Genomic DNA, 23,544 nt, shown 5'->3' with positions numbered 1-23,544 from the left:
TTTTAGCATTTATAGCAATGGTTATCAACTGTACCGCAGGGATGGAATGTAAGTCACAAAAAATTGAGGTTTTGGTGGCAGCTGCAGAGAAGTTTTGGGGTGTGTGAGACTTGACATCAGAAGAGTTACAGGGTGTGTTAAGTGGTGATGTCCCATCCTTTCAGGTTGTTGGCATGAGGTAGGATTACATTTATTTAAATAGTGAAGTAGGGTGGTGTTAATATATATATATATATATATATATATATACATACATTTTTGTGAGTGTAGCGTTAGATGGTAGGGTATTTGTTTATTTCTTTTTTCACGCAAAGTATACGGGAGTTGTACTCCAGTCTAGTATGTGGCGGTAATGCAATATATTGGATGCCAACCGCCGTTAAATGTCATCGAAGAAGCCATGGCCCACTTATGTTTAGCGGTTTTAGAGTGTTGACCCGGTAGCGAATATAGGAGGGGTCATTCGGGTCACAAGCATGTCGTGGAGGGGGTGCATTTTAAGATGGGCTAGGGATGACGTTATTTGTATAGCAACGAGAGGAAACAGGTATGGTGTACAAAATAATTTTGACAATGGCTGAGCTATTCAACAACCTTGACCACTGATATATGTATTGTCAGTCGTGAAAAGATAGCTAAAACTCAGCTAGCGGCTGCCAGAGCTAGCGAAGTTAGTAGGTTAGCTTGACGATGAACAGCTCATCCCTTTGATATATGTTGCTAGTGGTACCACGGTCCACTAGCCTTTGCAACCTGTCAATTCACAGTTGTAGTACTATTTGGGGTTGCTTGTTACTTCAGTCTTCCCACTTAATTATTGTTTGAGTTGGCTATTCTTCTGTGCCATGCAGCTAGCTATTTTTTGGGAGCGCCCAAAAGTCCGTTTCACGAATTCTGCCATGCAAATATGAAATAATTACCAGATGCCTTACCTGTGTTCATTCACTGTTCGCACAGTATTTCTTAATCCTAGTCCTGGGGTCCCAAAGGGCTGCACATTTTTGTTTTTACACACTTTGCGTATTCATTAGCAACCACTAAGCTTAGCAAAGGAAAATGTTTTGTAATGAAAACTAGATACTATCAGACAAAATTCCGGTAGGTCTGTCCCTCCGTTTGGTTCCTAGTGAATACAACCCAGATTCCACTTATTGCTCATCAAACCTTTGATTAGTGGAATCAGGTAGTGTTAGGGCAATAACTCCACTCCCTAGGAACAGGATTAAAAAAAACACTGATTAAGCAGACACACTTTTCCAGAGCAACTTAGTCAGTGAGTAAGTTCCTCCCTTTACTTTCAAATGACTTCTCTAGAAAGAGGATTCAAACCATTTCTCCTTTTACTCAGATGTTATTATAGCTAACTAATTGACCAATCATCTCTCTTACTCTTCACTGTTCATTTGTTTTCCTAGAATCCCCCTCAACAGAGATGTGGCTTCAAGAAAGTAGTGAAGGAGTCAAAGACCAAGAAGGGGGTTATAGAGGAGATGGGGCCCTCACACACAGAGCCCAGTGAAGGGCTCATCCACAAGAGGGGTGCATCTCCCCCCTTGGAGCCCTCAGTGGCATTGTAAGGGCGTTCGTCTGTAGGAGGAGGAGAAGCGGACCAAAGCGCAGCGTGGTGGTTGTTCATATTTTAATAAATCACTACACATGAACAAACTAACGAAAACAAGAAATGTGAGAACGCAAAACAGTCCTATCCTGTGACGACAAACACAGTGACAGGAACAATCACCCACAAACACACAGTGAAACCCAGGCTACCTAAGTATGATTCTCAATCAGAGACAACTAATGACACCTGCCTCTGATTGAGAACCATACTAGGCCGAAAACATAGAAATGCCCCAAAACATAGAAAAACAAACATAGACTGCCCACCCAACTCACGCCCTGACCATACTAAATAAATACAAAACAACAGAAATAGAGGTCAGAACGTGACAGGCATACACGCACTCCAGGAGCTTTGGCAGACTGGTCAAGCCCCTGGCATTCACAATAGGGGTAGATTTTTAGGTCTTTCTTTTACTAAACAAACACTACTCAATATAACTGTATTTCTTGTTACACACTTTTACTGTTTCAAACACATAGACCTCTATAGGTCTATTGCCAGATTCAGCACAGCATTGACAGGAAATAAAGGGGATCAACACCATGTTAGTTTACAGGCTGTTCATTTGGCACAGCGGCCATCTGGCAGTATGAGTCACTGAAGTCCCGGGTCCAGAGCTACTTTGACGAGGTCCGGGCTGACTGGTTGGAGACACTACGGCCGCAGAAACGGGGGGATCTTCGCAAATGGGTGAGTCTTTTAGATTTTTTTTTAAATACCATGCCTCATTATTTTGTATACATCTTTATTGATACATTATACAGGAAATTTATCATTTTGCTGTCACAGTACTCGGCCTCTCCCCACAACATATACAAACAGTACAACATGCTGGGAGCAGCACAGGGTCCCTGGAATGGGGTTAGGGTGTATAGTCTCCCCCATTTGTAACTGAAAGGGATATGAGGGTTATGAGGAACAATTCCGGTGCGCTGGATTTTGTGTCGCTGATTAGTTGGACGAATTACAATTTTGCAGGGCTGGCATCTTTCAAGTTTCATAACGAAAGGGGTTGATTTGTCCCAAAGGTGGACGAGGATTTCAGAGGAGGGGGTGTGGACTTTGCCACTCGTACTAGGTCAAATATGTCAATGCTCCCCCTTTCTCCTCTTGCTGAACTGTTCACACTGATGTCTTAGCGAGTTGATTCCCTATGCTGGGTCGTGTTTATTACTACACGCAACAGAATAAAACATTTAAAAAAAAACATTTTGCAACGGAAAACTAGAATGTATGTTTATTATTGGACCAGGTTGTTCCTCCGTGTTTCAGTCAGTTTTATTCTGTTTGGTGCCTAATGAACACGACCCAGGTTTCACTACATTGTGTGGCCGTTTTGTCAAACCGTTTCTGTTACAGATCAACCAGTGGTGAACGGCTTGAGTGAGGGCCAACGTACTGTTGCAGGTTAGTCTGTACTGAAGCCCATAGATTTTTTTTGTGTCCTCTCAATAGTAACTAGTTGATACAGATAATGATGGTCACTTTCACTACTACCCTCTTTCTCAAGATAATGTATACTTTTTGTCTGTATGAGAGAGAAATTTGTCCTGCTTTATACCCAACCACTTTGATACACAAACACATTAGATTGGAGTTGCAGTGCAGTGCCCAAAGAGCAGTTTAGGGGTTTAGGTTCCTTGCTCAAGTGAACATCCTGCCATCTTTTACCACCCTTCAGCACCTCCACCCACCTCTTTCATTATCCACTAATCTCTCATTAATTCAGTCTTTTTCTACTCCTCTCTCAGGGATCATAGCTGCTAATGCTGTGGTTTTTTGCTGTTGGAGAGTGCCAGCGCTCTATGATCAAATACTTCACATCCAACCCTGCCTCCAGTGAGTAGGGGAGACTGTCCTATCCTATGGCAAATACGCTTAACTTGATCTCTGCCTCAGGAAGTGTTAATTGTTACGTTCCGCAGCAAGAAACATAAGGGGGAACAAACCAAGTCACTGACAACAACCAAAACTAAACAGGTGGGGTTTTACGAGGCGGTCTGAAGGACGCTCATGGGGGTGTCCACTGAAAGTTGACTAGCAACAACATTTGGAATTTAAAAAAACACACACCATGAGTGCCCACTAAATTTGCCCAAGAACACAGAAAAACATTTTAAACCCACACCAAACTTAAAGACAGGAAGCAAACCAAAAAGTGGAGCAAAACAGGGAAGATCAGAAAGGATTTTGTTTAGAAATCAAAATAGGCAGAGCCAACTTAAGGTCTTAACCCTCCACATAACTGGAACACTGGGCCAGCCGCTCTTAAATATCATCTGGGTCAGCACAGGCGACGCACCTTCCAACTAACAAGATGGACAAGCCAACTCGTTTGTCAGTATACGTTACACCTGAGGTGACACCAATCGGCGCACCCAATGTGCAATTCGTTCTAAAGTCCAACTTCAACTTAAATGGAAAAACCTGTAACCGTAATCAAGTGTCAGGATTAGGGCCCTGAGTTTTTCTTCACCACGCACCAGGAAGAGCAGATAATGGGGATCTATAATAAATACAAATATGTGACCTAACCAGGAAAATCTCAGAAGCCCTTGTTCTAGGCTGTAGTTTTTCCTGGTCCCGTCAATCATGACAATTTATTACTAGTAGCACTGACAGAGGCAGAGATCCAGTTTATTTGACTTATGTAATAGATTTTGTAATATTAATTTAACTCCTGAGCTCTTACAGTAAAAACTGCATATAAAATATTAAGAAATGTACAGCTTTTACAGCCCAAATATAATCTGAAAAGACTTGTCCAATAAGAGTGCGGACAGTAGCAAACCCTAGCAAAACAAATTCAGGTAAATCGCTCCCCGGTTTGACCTGTTTAGTTCCTAATGAACACTTCCCTGATCATCTCCTGTCTGTACCCTACCCACAGAAACCCTGTGTTTCCCCATGCTCCTGTCCACGTTCAGCCACTACTCCTTCTTCCACATGGCGGCCAACATGTACGTCCTCTGGAGCTTCTTCTCCAGCATCGTCTCCATGCTAGGCAGGGAGCAGTTCATGGCCGTTTACATGTCTGCAGGTACCAGCGCACGTGTGAGAGATTGTAATAGACAGATTACTAGTCCTGAAGTACAGACTTATTTACAGATAAATAATCAATCATCTCCTCATTGCCAGGTGTTATCTCTACGATGTTCAGCTATGTATGCAAGACGGCCAGCGGGCGCTTAGGTCCCTCTCTTGGAGCGGTAAGCACCAACATTTTAGACTTCCTGCGGAATTCCTCTTTACTTCCTGTCTCTGACAGCACTTTCTGTCCTCCAGTCAGGAGCCATCATGACAGTCTTGGCTGCCGTCTGTACCAAAATGCCAGAGGCTAAGCTGGCAATCATCTTCCTCCCCATTTATGCTTTCTCTGCAGGCAATGTGAGTGAACAACCCTTACAGCACACTTAACCACACAGTTAACCTTCCAATTTTCTATCCTTGAGAAAATGGCGCATTTCTATGTTTTGTAGTACAAAAGATGGAGGAAGGTAAGTCTTTCCGAATTACGTCATCAACCAATGAGGAGGCAATGTCTACTAACAATTGGTCAAAATCACACAAATAATGTTTTTCCAATGACGATTTGTATCTTCCTCAATTTTTTTCCCTACAAACATAAACACCATTTTCACATTCTGTATGTTGATGTCCCTAAGTACCCCCCTTACTAGATCTGACTTTGCTGATAGCTACTTTATTGAGGAAAATTTACTTGTCCTTCCTAGCTATCTTAAGATGAATGCACCATAACTGGAAGTTGCTCTGGATAAGAGCGTCTCAATGACTAAAATGTAAGTGTGAGTCCAGGAAGTTCTTTGTTGTCCTATTTATTCACACCATCTGTTTTCTCTTCTCCTGTCCAGGCATTGAAAGCCATAGTAGTCATGGACACAGCTGGCCTAGTTTTAGGATGGCAATACTTCGACCACGTGGCCCATCTAGGCGGAGCTCTTTTTGGCGTGTAAGTCAACTTTAAGTCCATCTATCTGTCTGCTCTCACACACTCATCCCCATTTAAACTGGCTGTTGCACAGGGCAGCAAAAAAACATCTCAACATCTAGGTCAAGCTAGCTGTCTTTGACATCTTCTCCACTATACCCTGGCTTTGCTGATTTTGTTTGGGAGGCCCCCCACCCCCCCAAACTGCTCAGGGGCGCCACTCTTCTTACCGACGTTGATCCCAACCTATCATGAACATGTGGTATTGGGTCGGGTACTTCGACAGCTGAAAATGTATGAATTAAGATCTATTATTTTAGTCTCGTTTGAGCTCTGTCCATTCTACCTCTCTTCCTATATACAGTGCATTTAGAAGGTTTTCAGACCCATTGAAATTTTCCACATTTTGTTACAGCCTTATTTTAGAATCGAGTAAACATTTTATTTAATCCATCTACACACAATACCCCATAATGTCAAAGTGAAAACAGGTTATTTAAAAAAAATGTTTTAAATCCATTGATCCATTACTGTTTCCATTGATCCATTCCTGTTTCCATTGATCATCCTTGATTGGAGCCCACCTGTGGTATATTCAATTGAATGGACATGATTTGGAAAGGCACACACCTGTCTATATAAGGTACCACAGTTGAGAGTGCATGTCAGAGCAGAAACCAAGCCATGAGGTCGACGGAATTGACCCTAGAGCTCCGAGACAGGATTGTGTCAAGGCACAGATCTGGGAAGGGTACTAAACATTTCTTCAGCATTAAACGTCCCCAAGAACATAGTGGCCTCCATCATTATTTAATGGAATAAGTTTGGAACCCCCAGACTCTTCCCAGAGCTGCCGCCCAGTCAAACTGAGCAATTGGGGGAGAAGAGCCTTGTTCAGGGAGGTGACCAAGAACCCGATGGTCACTATGACAGAGCTACAGAGTTCCTCTGTGGTGATGGGAGAACCTTCCAGAAGGACAACCATCTCTGCCGCATTCCACCAATATGGCCTTTATGGTAGAGTGGCCAGACGGAAGCCACTCGTCAGCAAAAGGCACATGACAGCCCGCTTGGAGTTTGCCAAAAGGCACCTAAAGGACTCAAACCATGAGAAACAAGATTCTCTGGTCTGATGAAAACAAGATTTAAATCTTTGTCCTGAATGCCACGATTCAAATATGGAGGAAACATGGCACAATTCCTACGGTGAAGCATGGTGGTGGTGGCAGCATCATGCTGTGGGGATGTTTTTCAGCGGCAGGGACTAGGAGACTAGTTAGGATCGAGGGAAAGATAAACGGAACAAAGTACAGAGAGATCCTTGATGAAAACATGCTCAGGACCTCCGACGGGCAAAGGTTCACCTTCCATCAGGACAATGACTAAGCACACAGCCAAGACAACGCAGGATGGCTTTGGGACCAGTCTCTGAATGTCTTTTGAGTTGCCCAGCCAGAGCCCGGACTTGAACCCAGTGAACCCAGTGAACCCAGAACCCAAAGCTCTATGTTTGTCTCTCACTCACTCATAAAAATGCAATTTGCATTTCAGTGCTCTCTCGCTTTCTCTCTCAAACACACACACTACATAATAATGCAGGGATTTTGTGTGTTTTTGAGAGAAGAGTTACACTATGGCCTGTATTCACAAAGTGTTGATCTAGGAGTAGTTTAGCCTTTTAGATCATAATGATTATAGGTGAAGACGGTCACGGGAGCCTACAGGTCACCATTATCTCCCCAAATGCTGAGGTGGAGGACCCTAACACCCTAAGATACAAAAACCATGCCATCACGCAGCCTTATTCTAAAATTGATTAAATTGTTTTTTTTCCCTCATCAATCTACAATACGGCATAATGACAAAGCAAAAAGGTTGTTTATTTTCATGCAAATATATTATTTAAAAAAATATATATCACATTTACATAAGTATTCAGTCCCTTTACTCAGTACTTTGTTGAAGCAGCTTTGGCAGTGATTATAGCCTCGATTCTACTTGGGTATAACGTTAGATGCTTGGCACACCTGTATTTGGGGAGTTGTATTTCCTGTTCTCTGCACATCCTCTCAAGCTCTGTCAGAGTTAATGGGGAGCATTACTGCACATCTATTTTCAGTTCTTTCCAGAGTTGTTCGATCAGGTTCAAGTCCGGGCTCTGGCTGGGCCACTCAAGGACATTCAGAGACTTGTCCCGAAGCCACTCATGTGTTTTCTTGGCTGTGTGCTTAGGGTCGTTGTCCCGATGGAAAGTGAACCTTCGCCCCCCAGTCTGAGGTCCTGAGCACTCTGGAGCAGGTTTTCATCAAGGATCTCACTGTACTTTGCTCAGTTCATCTTTCCCTTGATCATGACTAGTCTCCTAGTCCCTGCCGCTGAAAAACATCACCACAGCATGATGCTGTCAACCCACAATGCTTCAGGTGTCACATCTGGAGGAAACCTGGCAAGGCCAAATAGTTCTATCTTGGTTTCATCAGACCAGAGGATCTTGTTTCTCATGTTCTGAGAGTAATTTAGGTTTCTTTTGGCAAACTCCAAGCAGGCTATCGTGTGCCTTTTACTGAGGAGTGGCTTCCATCTGACCACACTACCATAAAGGCCTGATTGGTGGAATGCTCTAGAGATGGTTGTCTCTCCCTCCTCCACAGAGGAGCTCTGACAGAGCTCCAATCAGGTTCTTGGTCACCTCCCTGACAAAGGCCCTTCTCCCCCGATTGCTCAGTTTGGCCGGGTGGCAAGCTCTAAGAAGAGTCTTCGTGGTTCCAAATTTCTTCCACTTAAGAATGATGGAGGACACTGTTATTGGGGACCTTCAATGCCGCAGAATTGTTCTGGTACCCTTCCCTAGATCTGAGACTCAACACAATCCTATCTCGGCGCTCTACGGACAATTCCTTTGAACTTATGGCTTGGTTTTTCCTTTGACATGCACTCTCAACTGTGGGACTTTTTTTTTTTATAGACAGGTGTTCCATTCCCAATCAATTGAATTTACCACAGGTGGCCTCCAATCAAGTTGTAGAAACATCTCAAGGATGATCAATGGAAACCGGATGCACCCGAGTTAAATTGAGTTTCATAGCAAAGGGTCTGAATACTTATGTAAATATGGCATTTTTTTATATATACAGTGCCTTGCGAAAGTATTCGGCCCCCTTGAACTTTGCGACCTTTTGCCACATTTCAGGCTTCAAACATAAATATATAAAACTGTATTTTTTTTGTGAAGAATCAACAAGTGGGACACAATCATGAAGTGGAACGACATTTATTGGATATTTCAAACTTTTTTAACAAATCAAAAACTGAAATTGGGCGTGAAATTATTCAGCCCCCTTAAGTTAATACTTTGTAGCGCCACCTTTTGCTGCGATTACAGCTGTAAGTCGCTTGGGGTATGTCTCTATCAGTTTTGCACATCGAGAGACTGACATTTTTTCCCATTCCTCCTTGCAAAACAGCTCGAGCTCAGTGAGGTTGGATGGAGAGCATTTGTGAACAGCAGTTTTCAGTTCTTTCCACAGATTCTTGATTGGATTCAGGTCTGGACTTTGACTTGGCCATTCTAACACCTGGATATGTTTATTTTTGAACCATTCCATTGTAGATGTTGATTTATGTTTTGGATCATTGTCTTGTTGGAAGACACATCTCCGTCCCAGTCTCAGGTCTTTTGCAGACTCCATCAGGTTTTCTTCCAGAATGGTCCTGTATTTGGCTCCATCCATCTTCCCATCAATTTTAACCATCTTCCCTGTCCCTGCTGAAGAAAAGCAGGCCCAAACCATGATGCTGCCACCACCATGTTTGACAGTGGGGATGGTGTGTTGCTTTTACGCCAAACATAACGTTTTGCATTGTTGCCAAAAAGTTCAATTTTGGTTTCATCTGACCAGAGCACCTTCTTCCAAGTTTGGTGTGTCTCCCAGGTGGCTTGGGGCAAACTTTAACCGACACTTTTTATGGATATCTTTAAGAAATGGCTTTCTTCTTGCCACTCTTCCATAAAGGCCAGATTTGTGCAATATACGACTGATTGTTGTCCTATGGACAGAGTCTCCCACCTCAGCTGTAGATCTCTGCAGTTCATCCAGAGTGATCATGGGCCTCTTGGCTGCATCTCTGATCAGTATTCTCCTTGTATGAGCTGAAAGTTTAGAGGGACGGCCAGGTCTTGGTAGATTTGCAGTGGTCTGATACTCCTTCCATTTCAATATTATCGCTTGCACAGTGCTCCTTGGGATGTTTAAAGCTTGGGAAATATTTTTGTATCCAAATCCGGCTTTAAACTTCTTCACAACAGTATCTCGGACCTGCCTGGTGTGTTCCTTGTTCTTCATGATGCTCTCTGCGCTTTTGACGGACCTCTGAGACTATCACAGTGCAGGTGCATTTATACGGAGACTTGATTACACACAGGTGGATTGTATTTATCATCATTAGTCATTTAGGTCAACATTGGATCATTCAGAGATCCTCACTGAACTTCTGGAGAGAGTTTGCTGCACTGAAAGTAAAGGGGCTGAATAATTTTGCACGCCCAATTTTTCAGTTTTTGATTTGTTAAAAAAGTTTGAAATATCCAATAAATGTCGTTCCACTTCATGATTGTGTCCCACTTGTTGTTGATTCTTCACAAAAAAATACAGTTTTATATTTTTGTTTGAAGCCTGAAATGTGGCAAAAGGTCGCAAAGTTCAAGGGGGCCGAATACTTTCGCAAGGCACTGTTTTTTTTGTTGTTGTTGTAATCCATTTGCAAAAATGTCTTGGCCTGGTTTTTTTTTTTTTTTAATGGGGTATTGTGTGTGGCTTGATTGGGGGGGATTATTTAATCAATTTTAGGATAAGGCTGTAACAATGTGGGAAAGGGTCTGAATACTTTACGAATGCACTGTACAGCGTCAACCAATAATGTCACATCTGCATTTTTTTATATGATACACATGTCTACAGTCGACTCATTATTCTCTAACCCCTGCACACCACAAATGTTTTTATTTTTGTGTGTAAAATGATAGTTTTTCGCACCTCTTGTTTATAATTTCATCCAGCTATGAAAATGGAAGATAATGGACTTAAATACACTGAGTATACAAACCATTAACCTCCCCCACCCTTTGCCCTTCAGAACAGTCTCAATTTGTCTGGGATAGGACTCTGCAAGGCGTTGAAAGCGTAACAGGAATGCTGGCCCATGTTGACTCCAATGCTTCCCACAGTTGTCAAGTTGGCTGGATGTCCTTTGGGTGGTGGACCATTCTTGATACACACGGGAAACTGTTCAGCGTGAAAAACCCAGCAGCATTGCAGTTCTTGACACAAAACATTGCGCCTGGCACCTACTACCATACCCCTTTTTAAAGGCACTTAAATCGTTTGCTTGCCCATTCACATTCTGAATGGCTCACATACACAATCCATTTGTCAATTGTTTCAAGGCTTAATTATTATTTAACCTCCTCCCCTTCATCTACACTGATTTTGAAGTGGATTTAACAAGTGACATGAAGGGATCATGGCTTTCACCTGGTCAGTCTGTCATGGAAAGAGCAGTTAATGTTTTGTAGATTCAGTGTATGCACAGGAATATTTGTTTTCGATTAATTTTTGTTATTGGAATCAAATAAAATGTTTATTTAAAAAAGGAGTCTTGTGTTCTAGGCTATGGCTCTGTGATCTGTCCATTTGTACTGTATTTACCATGGTAGGATTGTATTTCTATTTACTATTTCCTTAAAAGTGCTGCATGTCTATCAAACTGAGAGAGGTGATGGACTTTGCTCCCTCTTCAGTCCTTCACCCACCAGTAAACCATTAACTAAGCCATAAAGCTTTTCAGTAGCAGGAATTACAGATAGTTGGGCAGGCTTTGTACTGCTGAATCACTGTTGTCATCTGGTTACAGGAAGGAAGTCACTCATGCCTTTATCAGAAGTCATGTGCCTTTTTGGTTTTTAAGCAGGATGTTGTTTCATGATGTCATATTAATCTGAACTTGGCATAAACAGGCATTTGAATTTAGCTTTTTAAGCATTTTTGGCTTAAATGGTCATCTGGGATTCACTGTAGTTTTGGTGCTGGTAGGTTAGGATATTGATGTAACATAAAAGAAAATTACCAAAGTCCACAAACAGTCATTGGGGAAAAAGCCAGAGACACTGTCTGTTAATGTTTGTAGATGAGGAGAGGAAGTCTTCTCTCATTTACTCTAGACTCACTTTTCCACATTTGTGATATATTTTTTCAAGTATGAGAATGGCCAATGTTTATGCTGCCCTTAGTGTCAAAACAGTATTTAGCTAATTATCACCGCTGTCTTTTGCTCAGAAGGAGATTCTCCTTTAAATGTGCTCCCCAAATAGCACCCTGTTCCCTTTATAGGAGACTATTTTAGACCAGGGTGCATAGGACTCTGGTCAAAAGTAGTGCACTATACGTGTATAGGGAATAGGTTGCCATTTGGGATGCACCCTTAGTCATTTTGACCGTAACTCTGTATCATTGTGCCCTTAACTGCAAATCACAGGGTTTGGTTCAATTCCATTTAAATTCATTCAAAAGTCAAGAATTAAAAAGGTGCAGTTTTATTTTGTGTGAATTTCACTTCACTTGACAAAGTTTAAATGGGAATTGACCCTGGTGTATAATGCAATTGTCTGTTTGAGAAAGTGAACAGTAGTTTCTCTGTGAGTTTTAGATGTGTTTCTTCTCAGTGTGTTTGTGCGTAAGGTTCTTGAGGTTTGGACCAAAGTAGTGCAAGATATAGGGAATGAGGTGCCATTTGGGATGTAACCCATTAAACCCACAGTGCAGCTCTGGGGTAGAGTAGTAGGCCACGTGCAGAGGTGAGCATGTGTGCTCATGGTGGGAGATCGTTTTGAAGGGTCATTGATCCACCCGATACCCAAATCTCACCTCAGTGGGACCACATCCTCTGTTCCAAAAAAATACCCTTCACTTTCTCTTCCTCCATCTTACCTATTCCATAGCCAACTAGGGAAACAGACAACTGATTTTAAACACCTGAATAGAACAAGTGGATAGAAATACAAACTGGACTCGAACAATAGAGGATACAAAATACCACTCAACAGCACAGTAGACACAGCAACAAAGACCGAAAGTTCAAGTCATTCTCATCACAGAAACAGTAGGTACATTGGTTTACTTTTCCATTTCTTTGTTTGAGAGATTGGTTTATAAGGGATGGTGTAACATAGTCTTAGCAAATAATTAAATTCCTTGTTATTAGATTTCTCTAAACATTTTAGATGAATTGAGTTTAAATTGATCAATGTTATACATACTCATTTCCTCTAGACTCACTTTTCCACATTTGTGATATATTTTTTCAAGTATGAGAATGGCCAATGTTTATGCTGCCGTTAGTGTCAAAACAGTATTGAGCAAATTATCACCGCTGTCTTTTGCTCAGAAGGAGATTCTCCTTTAAATGTGCTCCCCAAATAGCACCCTGTTCCCTTTATAGGAGACTATTTTAGACCAGGGTGCATAGGACATTTTGAATTGAACTGTTTTGTTTGATGTGCTAACTTTCAATGTTCCTTCCATTCGATCACTTTACTAAAGATAGATTTAGTTTGTGACTTACAAATATATTTCCCCTGAAGCACTGATAGGTTCACACTACCCAGCTGGGGAAAAATGGTGAACCATGTCCCCATTACATGCTTTTGTGGTTGTAAACTGGTTTTCTGGTTGAGAGGACCAGATCAGTTTACAACCGTCTGTTACAACCAGGTAAAGATGCCTTTTTCATGCCTTCAGAAAGTATTCATACCCCTTGACTTATTCCACATTTTGTTGTATTACAGCCTGAATTCAAAATGGATTAAATGTTTTTTCTCTCACATCGACATCCCATAATGACAAAGTGAAAACATGTTTTGGGAATTTTTAGCAAATTTATTGAAAATGAAATACAAAAATATCCCAACGTACATAAATATTCACATCCCTTTGAATTGACACTCCAAATTGAACTTGATGTCACTACAACTTGGAGTCCACCTGTGGCCAATTCAATTGTTTGGACATGATTTAGAAAGAAACACACCTGTCTATATAAGTTCTGACAGTGCATGTCAGAGCAGGAACTATTCCATGAACCCCAAGGAACTGGCTGTAGATCTACGAGAGAGAATTGTGATGAGACATAAAATACAGTTGAAGTAAGAAGTTTACATACACTTAGGTTGGAGTCATTAACACTTGTTTTTTCAACCACTCCACAAATTTCTTGTTAACAAACAATAGTTTTGGCAAGTCGGATATGACATCTACTTTGTGTATGACACAAGTCATTTTTGCAACAATTGTTTACAGACTGATTATTCCACTTATAATTCACTGTATCACAATTCCAGTGGGTCAGAAGTTTACATACACTAAGTTAACTGTGCCTTTAAACAGCTTGGAACATTCCAGAAAATGTAATGGAAGCTTCTGATAGGCGAATTGACATCATTTGAGTCAATTGGAGGTGTACTTGTGGATGTATTTCAAGGTCTACCTTCAAACTCAGTGCCTCTTTGTTTGACATCATGGGAAAATCAAAAGAAATCGGCCAAGACCTCAGGAAAAAAATTTGGGGACCTCCACAAGTCTGGTTCATCCTTGGGAGCAATTTCCAAATGCCTGAAGGTACCATGTTTGTCTGTACAAACAATAGTACTCAAGTATAAACACCATGGGACCACGCAGCTGTCATACCGCTCAGGAAGGAGACATGTTCTGTCTCCTAGAGATTAACGTACTTTGGTGTGAAAAGTGCAATCCCTGAACAACAGCAAAGGACCTTGTGAAGATGCTGGAAGAAACAGGTACAAAAGTATCTATATCCACAGTAAAACAAGTCTTATATCAACATAACCTGGAAGCCCGCCCAGCAAGGAAGAAGCCACTACTCCAAAACTGCCATTAAAAAGCCAGACATGGGGACAGACATGGGGACAAAGATTGTACTTTTTGGAGAAATGTCCTCTGGTCTGATGAAACAAAAATAGAACTGTTTGTCAATAATGACCATCGTTATGTTTGGAGGATAAAGGGGGATGCTTGCAAGCTGAAGAACACCATCCCAACCATGAAGCACGGGGATGGAAGCATCATGTTGTGGGGGTGCTTTGCTGCAGGAGGGACTGGTGCACTTCTCAAAATAGATGACATCGTGGGGCAGGAAAATGATGTGTATATATTGAAGCAACATCTCAAGACATCAGTTAAAGCTTGGTCGCAAATGGACAATGACCCATACTTCCAAAGTTGTGAGAAAATGGTTTGATGACAACATAGTCAAGGAGTGGCCACCCCAAAGCCCTGACCTCAAACCTATAGAGAATTTGTGGGCAGAACTGAAAAGCATGTGTGAGAGCAAGGAGGCCTACAAACCTGACTCAGTTACACCAGCTCTGTCAGCCAAAATTCACCCAACTTATTGCAGGAAGGTTGTGGAAGGCTACCCGAAACATTTGACCCAAGTTAAACAATTTAAAGACAATGCTACCAAATACTAATTGAGTGTATGTAAACTTCTGACCCACTGGGAATGTGATAAAAGAAATAAAAGCTGAAATAATTAATTCGCTCTACTATTATTCTGACATTTCACATTCTTAAATTAAAGTGGTGATCCTAATTGACCTAAGACAGGGAATTTTTACTAGGATTAAATGTCAGGAATTGTGAAAAACTGAGTTTAAATGTATTTGGCCAAGGTGTATGTAAACTTCCGACTTGACCTGTATATCTGGGGACGGGTGTAAAACAATTTCTAGTGTTTCCAAGAGCACAGTGGTCTCCATCATTGGGAAATGGGAAAAATATGGACTCTGCCTAGAGCTGGGCAAGAAGGACCTTGGTTAGGGAGGTGACCAAGAACCCAATGACCACTCTACAGAGTTCCTTGGCTGGGATGGGAGAACCTGCCAGAAGGACAACAGTCTCTACAGCACTTCGCCAATCTGGGCTTTATGGAAGAGTGGCCAGATGGAAGCTACTCCTCCGAAAAAGGCACAAGACCGCTCGCCTGGAGTCTGCAAAAATGCCTGTGAAAGACTGAGATCATAAGGCAAAAGATGAGACAAAGCACTATGTCTGGAGAAAACTAGGCACAGCTCATCACTTGTCTAACACCATCTCTAACACCATCTCATGGTGGTGGCAGCATCATGCTATGGGGATGCTTTTCACCAGCAGGGATTGGGAGACTGGTAAGGATAGATGGGAATAATGAATGGGGCCAAATACAGGAAAATCCTTGATGAGAACCTGCTTCAGAGTGCAAACGACCTTAGCCTGAGGGGCAAGGTTTACGTTCCAACAGGACAATGACCTCAAGCATACAGCAAAATCAATGCTGGAATGGCTTCCAAACAATACTGTGAAAGTTCTTGAGTGGCCCAGTCAAAGCCCATACTTGAATCCCATTGAAAATCTGTGGAAAGACTTGAATGTAATTGTTCACCCCCACTCCCCAGAAAATCTGCAAGGAAGAATGAGAGAAAATCCCCAAATGTACAAATCCAAATGTACAAAGCCGATACAGGGACGACTCAAAGCTGTAATCACCATCAAAGGTGCTTCTGCAAAGTATTAAAAGGGGTGTGAATACTTATGAATATTTAATATTTCTGTATTTCATTTTCAATAAATTTGCTAAAAGAATTTAAAACATATTTTAACTTTATCATTATGGGGTATAGTGTGTAGATGGGTGAGAAAAAATATATATTTAGTCCATTTTGAATTCAGGCTGTAAATCAAGGGTTATAAATATTTTCTGAAGTCACTGTATGTTGGTGGTTCAGATAACGTGGTTTAGCGACCAGAAAAATACTTACCCTTTTTTTTTAAATATATTTTTATAGAACATAAAGAAATACAAATTACAAATTGAACAGATACATCCTTTTATCCCACCATACTTATTGAAACATCTCCCTCGCTTTAACAACAAAAGCAGCATACATACAAAAATAAAATAAATGTACGATTGGAAATAATAATATAGAAATATACACAAGTACACATATACAAAAATAAAAAATATCACAACATACTATCCCTTCCTACCCACACCCTCCCGTATCCCGTTAGCCAAAATACTTACTCCTGATCAATAGAAAGCAACTGTTCAAAAAAGGAAATTAAAGGCTGCCATCTCAAGAAACAGTTATCAGTACATCCTCTCAGTGTATATAATTTTTTCTACGTGTAGAAAAGACAGATCTTTCAACCGAGATGATGCAGTGGGAGGTTTGAAGGATTCCCAGTTAAGCAAGATCTGCTGGAGGGCTATAAGGGAGGCAAACACTACAACGTCCGCTTTACTTTTAGTGAGACTATGCAACAAAGATGGAACTCCAAATATAGCTATTAGAGGACGAGGCTGCAGGTCAATATCTAGAATTTTCGAGAGAGTATTAAAAAAGGATGACCAATACTCAGACAGCTTAGAAGACAAATAAAACATATGGGTGTAGTCTGCAGGAGTGAATGAACATCTATTACTTGTCATTCGTGTCTGGGAGGAGTTTACTCAGTTTTTTATTGATGTAGTGAATTCTGTGCAAGACTTTGAACTGAATGAAACTTAACCGAGCACATGAGGATGTGGAGTTAAGCCTAAGAAGAGCCTCCTCCCACCAGTCATCTGCAAGGTCATGTTCAAGTTCACTACCCCAGTCTGTCATGATTTTGTTTATTTGAGAGGGTTCAGAGGACAGCATAATGTCATATAATCTAGAAATCAGACCTTGCCGATTCCACGGGAGGGACAAAATCTCCTCTAGCAACGTCTTGGGAGGTATTTGAGGAAAGGTAGGAAAATGAGAGCGAACAAAGTTACGGGTTTGAAAATAGCGGAAAAGATTAGAATGAGCAAGATTAGATTTAGCTACGAGATCATTAAAAATGACAAACTTCCCATCCAAAATACATCTTCGAAACAAACCAAACCTCTCTCACGCCACAAAACAAACACCTTGTGGTGTTTGGAGGGTACAAATAGGTGGTTGATACAGATAGGGCTTAGAAGAGAAGGGGCAGAAGTCTAAAATGTTGACGAAATTGTCTCCAGATCTTCAATATAGAGTGCACAATGGGGTTTCCCGTATACTTTAAAGGACACAGGGACAGTGGGGCACAAGCAAGAGCAGAAAGGGAGGATTATTGGCAGGAGTGTGCCTCTATTGAGCACCTGTTGGTACCTAGATCATTACACCAGATCATAATGTTTTGAAAAATGGCTGCCCAATAGTAAAGCAGTAAATTTGGAAGTGCCAATCCTCCATTTTGTCTTCTCCTTTGAAGTATTGCTCTACGTATCCTAGATGATTTGCCTGCCCAGATAAAATAACTGATGAGCCTATCCAAATTAACAAAACGCCCTTATACAACTATCATACAACCTGACCATGGTGACATACAATATATCATATTGAAGACAGTGCAACCAGTTTTGCCTACTGGAATATAGTTAACACTACAGTGTAGGTTCATAACTAATACATAACAAAAATAGTTTGTTGTGCCTTCTCTCTTCCCAGTAAATCAGCCATCAGGACGGACCACCATGCTTTTAGCCTTCCAGATCCTGGGTCTGTCTTTAGGGGTGATTGGCTGGTGTCTGGAGAACAGCTGCACTAGTTCCCATTCCTGGAGGGTACGCAGCCATTCTGGGGCTGTCACAACCAACAACTGGCAGTTCGAGGGCCTGTGGATGACCTGCGCAGCCACGTCCCTGGGCTCTGTGCAATGCCAGAGGTACAAGACTGTACTGGGGCTACCAGGTGAGAGACATGCAGGGCTCAGTGCAATACTCACATGCAGTATTAAAGGGGCAATATGTAGTTTAAACAACAAAATGGTATTGGTAAACAGCTGAGGAATGGTGTTAGAGAAATGTAACCACTTTCAAATTCAAAGACAGAGCTATGGATTCAGGGACGGACCATCCAAACTATAGTTTTAACCATGTTTTGAGGCTATATAGTCTTTGTTTGCAATTACATTGTTTAAAAATTAAAAAAAAAAAACATTTTGGGTTTTGATGGAGTACGACAGTTGAACTAAGCTCATGAGGCTTTCATAATTTTTAGTCTTCAAAAAATCTATGGGTTTATGTTATTAATTTAAAAGTAAATAATTTGATTACAGATTGCCCCGCCAGGATTTATTTTTCTTTGATCAAATACAAATCTTTGAATGTTGTAAAAATCTTCTTCGGTTGTCACATAAACATACTTCCTTCCCTGGTAGATGCCTTCCAAAATGTTGTTCCAAAATGAGTAGTATGTATGCACGGACAGTAGTTTGTGGGCAAAAGCACTGTGTAAACATTGCAATGGTGGTTTTCGATTAAATTCCAGCCAAGATTGACCCAGCAGTTAGATATCGGCTGCTGATTAAAATACTCGATGTAGTTTTACCCTTGTCTAAAGTGACTGTGCTGCTTTGATAATTGTCCATACAACACAAATTCATTAAGAAACTGAGCAAAGATCTAAAGAAGAATTTATATAACAAAAGTATTGTGTGGATCAGACTGACATAGAGTATATGTGAAATCAATTATAGTAGGCCTGTAGTACAGTGTCCATATTAGGACAGCCAAAGTCTTAAGCAGGACTTTTTGAAGCTGTTCTCATATTGACAACGTAGTACGGTAGTATTTTTTACTTCCTTTCCTACATGACTGTCACTTTCAACTGCCGACCACCACACTGAGGTATGTAGGCCATATGGTCTTAGTTTCAGGCCATGAAGGTAATAGGGGTTGTAAATCGCACAAGTATCATTGCATCATCACTCGGTCAATCATTGACAGTCACACTGACCTTGGTTTCCTTTCATTGTGTGTGTGTCAAATCAAATCAAATTTTATTGGTCACGTACACATGGTTAGCAGATTTTAATGAGAGTGTAGCGAGATGCTTGTACTTCTAGTTCCAACAGTGCAGTAATATCTAACAAATAATCTAACAATTCCCAACAACTACCTAATACACACAAATTTAACAAGTAATCTAACAATTCCCCAACAACTACCTAATACACACAAATCTAAAGGGGTGAATGAGAATATGTACATATAAATATATGGATGAGCGATGGCCATAGGCAAGGTGCAGTAGATGATATAAAAAACAGTATATATATGTGAAATGAGTATTGTAAGATATGTAAACATGACTAAAGTGGCATTATTTAAAGTGGCCAGTGATTGGTTCTCAATACAGTATATACATGTGATATGAGTAATGTAAGATATGTAGACATTATTAAAGTGGCATTATTTAGAGTGTGTGTGGGTGGGTGTGCCTCTATTACACTGCAACAGACTCCTAGATAACCACACATTCATAAGAGTGAAGAACTGTAGTCAGAACCATAGTCGCCTCACCACCAAAGGTCGGAGTGCTTTCATTGTTACAGAGAGAGATATTAAAAGAGTATTGTCTAACCTGAATATTCTAAGGAGACACCAATGGCAAACACCAATGGCAGGTACTGTATCTATGTGAAACTCCTGATTTAATAGTTGAGAAAGTCAAACAGTGGGTCAGGATGGGTGTCATCGCTTTCGATGAACCAGTCTAAACCAATTTCGATGAACCAATCTGTCATATTGTTTATCTCCTTAGACCACACCTAAGCTCTAAACCCTGGTCACCGTCACCTTATAGGTGAAGCCTCTATGGTTTTTACACGCCTCCTATTGATTTACAACCCCTGTGCATAGACTAAAGTTCTCTACATTTGAGACAAGACAACAGACACCCAGCACATTGGAGACCGATCAAGGACATACAACAACTTGCATATCTCGTGAGGCCATTTTCAATCATTCTGTGTGTCTAAGGGTTTCAACCTCAAGTTTAGAAGCCTTTTCTCACACCTGTGTGTGTGTGCTCTGGGTGATCATGTCGACGGCAGTGGAACTAACTGGGTTTTTGTTGTGCGTGGCAAGCTGGCTGCTCACCGGCTCCTCACTAGCCAATGACTACTGGAAGCTGTCCTCGGTGTCTGGCAGTGTCATCATATCCACACGCCAGTTCCAGAATCTATTTCATTCATGTGCCGAGAACAGCGCCGGCATTAGGAACTGCAAAGACTTTGAGTCTATGCTCGCTCTGCCTGGTAGGTACTGGACTGACTACTACTCCCAAACTGGACTAATAGATCATCTCCAAAACCTGTCTCCAAACAATAACGGCAAATTAGATTGACATCCCTGGTCAAAGGGAACTCTAAAGGGAAATGTTTCCTGCTTCTCTATGTCACTGGCCAACTCAAATGGTTATTGTTATGTGATGCAATTTTTCTGTGTAAAGGTCAATCAATTACGTACAACAACCTTAAATAGTCAGTTTTGTTAGATTCCTGATGTTGCCAAACGTTTTAAGAATAAGAGGAACACAATGTCTTCATATTTTCAATTGAGTGTCTCTTCAGCAAACATGAATGATCCATGTATTGGTACAGTTATGTCTTTTAGACACATCCTACATCAGAGTTGAAGCCTCCATTTGTGTGTTCTGTAGGTGACATACAGGAAGTTGATATCAGGCTTTAGCAGTGTCTAACAATTAAAAAAGGCCACCAGCACTCGCTTGATAGCAGCAATTGAAGTCTGTTTATTTTCTTTAGGCAACATGTCCCACTAGTACACCCTGCAAACATTTCTGCTATGCCTTCTTCAGTGCGTGTGTGTGTTGTTAGACATGCAAGAGGATAGAGTTGAGCACATTTCCCTCCCAAGTCTCAGTCTACTCAGGCTCTCTATCGATCTAATGTCTGTTGTTGACTGGAACTCTGTCGCTTCCTGTGTTCAGGCTACATACAGGCATGTCGAGCCCTGATGATCATCGCTCTGCTCCTGGGTCTAGCGTCCATCATTGTGTCAGTGCTGGGGCTGAAATGCACAAAGATCGGCAGCACTTCTGAACAGGCCAAGGGCAAAATCGCTCTGACAGGCGGAAGCTTGTTCATCTTATCAGGTGAACTCCCAACCAACTCTCAACTGCCAGCATCATCATCTTTATTCAGTTCTCCTCTAATCTTAGTACCAATCTCTCTCTCTCGCTTCTTCTCTCCCCCCCCCCCCCCCGCCCCACTCTGCATCTCTCTTTCTTCTGCTGTTTATCAACCATCTCAATCTGCCTCTCCTGCAGGTCTTTCCACCTTGACTGCTGTGTCATGGTACGCTGCACGGGTGGTGCAGGAGTTCCATGATCCATTCTTTGCAGGAGTAAGGTGAATACACATCCCAAAAGCTGAAAGTACTGCCTGCAAATTGCCGTCCAAATTAGGGCCAGGAGTTTTTTCCGGTCACGTCACGTCACTCAACCAATCAATTAAAACAATTTTCATAAAAACCTTTTATTGAAGGAATCATCCTGATTTGTGTACACACACACACACACAGACACACACACACACACAGGTAAAATTGATTAATTCTCTGTCCATTAGGTTTGAACTGGGTGCAGGTCTATACATGGGTTGGGGAGCTGCCTGTTTGGCCATTCTAGGTGGTGTCATGCTCTGTTGTTCCTGTAAGAGGGGTCCATCAGGACCCACCACAGGGTGAGTAATTGCATCCACAAAGTTAAGTCCCAAATTGCACCCTAATCCCTATATAGTGCACTATAGGGCTCTGGTCCATTTGGGATGCAAACAAAGACACTTCCTACTCCCAAAGTTATTGGCAAGCTAACCATTATCCTACCAAAACCATGGTCTTGGTTGGAAAAAGTGAGGACAACACTATCGCAGGTCTCCAGGCAGGTGATGGGCTAGCCAACACTAGTTAGCTAGCGATTTCCCATCTGTTACATGAGCTAGTCAAAGAAATCATTGTCCAATCTATTGTACCCTACTTGTCTTACAGGGGATATTCATACAACTACTCCAAAACAAGCGGTGGACAACAGATCTATAGGGCACCACATGTGTCAGAGTCTGGGAGTTCAAAAGCTTATGTTTAAAGCAGTTTAAAATGTGTTTCTTTCAATCTAATTTGTTTGTTTGTCTGTTTCCATTTGTTTCTTCGCCGAAGTATGAATTTACTGGTTTGAATTTGCCATTATATATTTTTGTTGCTTTGTTTTTGTTGTCTTGAGTTGAGTCACTGTGAATATTAATGAAATGTTTATTACTTTGAAATGTATTGAAAATAAAAACATTACTCTGTTGATGATTATTGTTTTATTGATATTGGTTATCCAAATTAATGGAAAATATAAGCTATTCCACAACTCCAAATGAATGGAAAAGATACCCACTGGGCACAGACGTCTAATCCACATGGGTTCAACGTAATTTCATTGAAATGACGTGGAAACAACGTTGATTCAACCAGTGTGTCGCCAGTGGGTAAGCATCGAATACAGTACTTATCTGAATTTTATAGTCAATCCTGTGATTCGAAACTGACTACAGCCATATGTTCAAATGTCTTGTGATCGCTCAGCTTCCTGCAGGACATCTAAATAAATACTCCACTCAATATAAAAACAATTATATTCTGTTATTTACTATTTAACATTTCATCTGATATGTGTCTAACCCAGATACTTGGGTCAGAATCTGTTGTACAAATCTACAGTTGGACTGTAGATTTGCTTCAGACAAGGTAAAATAATTGGTTAATGTAACCGGCGTCACTGTGCTACATTACCTGTTTCACTTCCTCCATCAACTTGCCTCTGACTGGGCTTGAACCACACTCTTAGGAAAAAAAAGGTTATTTAGAGTTCTATATAGAACCTTTTGGTTATTTGGTAAAAAATGAAAGACCCCTTTTCAGAAAAAGGTTAAATCCTTAAGGTTCTATAATAAAAAATGTTTGAACATCACTGTCCACCAACTGCCATTTAACCAGCATGACCACTGTCTGGTTTCAGAAGACTGTTGTTGAAAATACCAATAAGCATTCCAAA

At 41.2% G+C, this 23,544-nt stretch overlaps 1 protein-coding gene and 1 pseudogene across 4 annotated transcripts; both read left to right on the top strand.

Moving 5' to 3' along the window:
* Positions 1-297: 297 nt before the first annotated feature.
* Positions 298-11,217, top strand: LOC110490057 (annotated as a pseudogene).
* A 151-nt stretch (positions 11,218-11,368) lies between these two features.
* Positions 11,369-22,797, top strand: cldn15lb (claudin 15-like b). Of its 4 annotated transcripts, none has more exons than XM_021563182.2 (6): positions 11,369-12,728; positions 18,123-18,390; positions 21,436-21,600; positions 21,775-21,856; positions 22,076-22,189; positions 22,494-22,797. In XM_021563182.2, the coding sequence occupies exons 2-6, from the start codon at positions 18,174-18,176 to the stop codon at positions 22,588-22,590; spliced, it is 675 nt and encodes a 224-aa protein (XP_021418857.1). In that variant the 5' UTR covers positions 11,369-12,728; positions 18,123-18,173; the 3' UTR covers positions 22,591-22,797. The 4 variants fall into 4 exon arrangements, with proteins under 4 accessions (XP_021418857.1, XP_021418856.1, XP_021418855.1 ...); XM_021563181.2 differs by having other exon boundaries at positions 11,369-12,732; positions 18,148-18,390; XM_021563180.2 differs by having other exon boundaries at positions 12,411-12,728; positions 18,148-18,390.
* Positions 22,798-23,544: the final 747 nt, after the last annotated feature.

The sequence above is a fragment of the Oncorhynchus mykiss genome, chromosome 15 (genome assembly GCF_013265735.2).
Source record: "Oncorhynchus mykiss isolate Arlee chromosome 15, USDA_OmykA_1.1, whole genome shotgun sequence".
Classification (NCBI taxonomy): domain Eukaryota; kingdom Metazoa; phylum Chordata; class Actinopteri; order Salmoniformes; family Salmonidae; genus Oncorhynchus; species Oncorhynchus mykiss.
The sequence above is the reverse complement of the archived record's forward strand: the minus strand, read 5'-3'. Positions and strand labels throughout refer to the sequence as shown.

Bases quoted from the DNA above. Each gene is read 5' to 3' on its own strand.
- cldn15lb (XM_021563182.2), top strand. From the start codon at position 18,174: ATGCTTTTAGCCTTCCAGATCCTGGGTCTGTCTTTAGGGGTGATTGGC. The intron at 21,857-22,075 runs GTGAATACACAT...TCTGTCCATTAG, and splicing joins CCATTCTTTGCAGGAGTAAG to GTTTGAACTGGGTGCAGGTC. The intron at 22,190-22,493 runs GTGAGTAATTGC...CTTGTCTTACAG, and splicing joins CCATCAGGACCCACCACAGG to GGGATATTCATACAACTACT.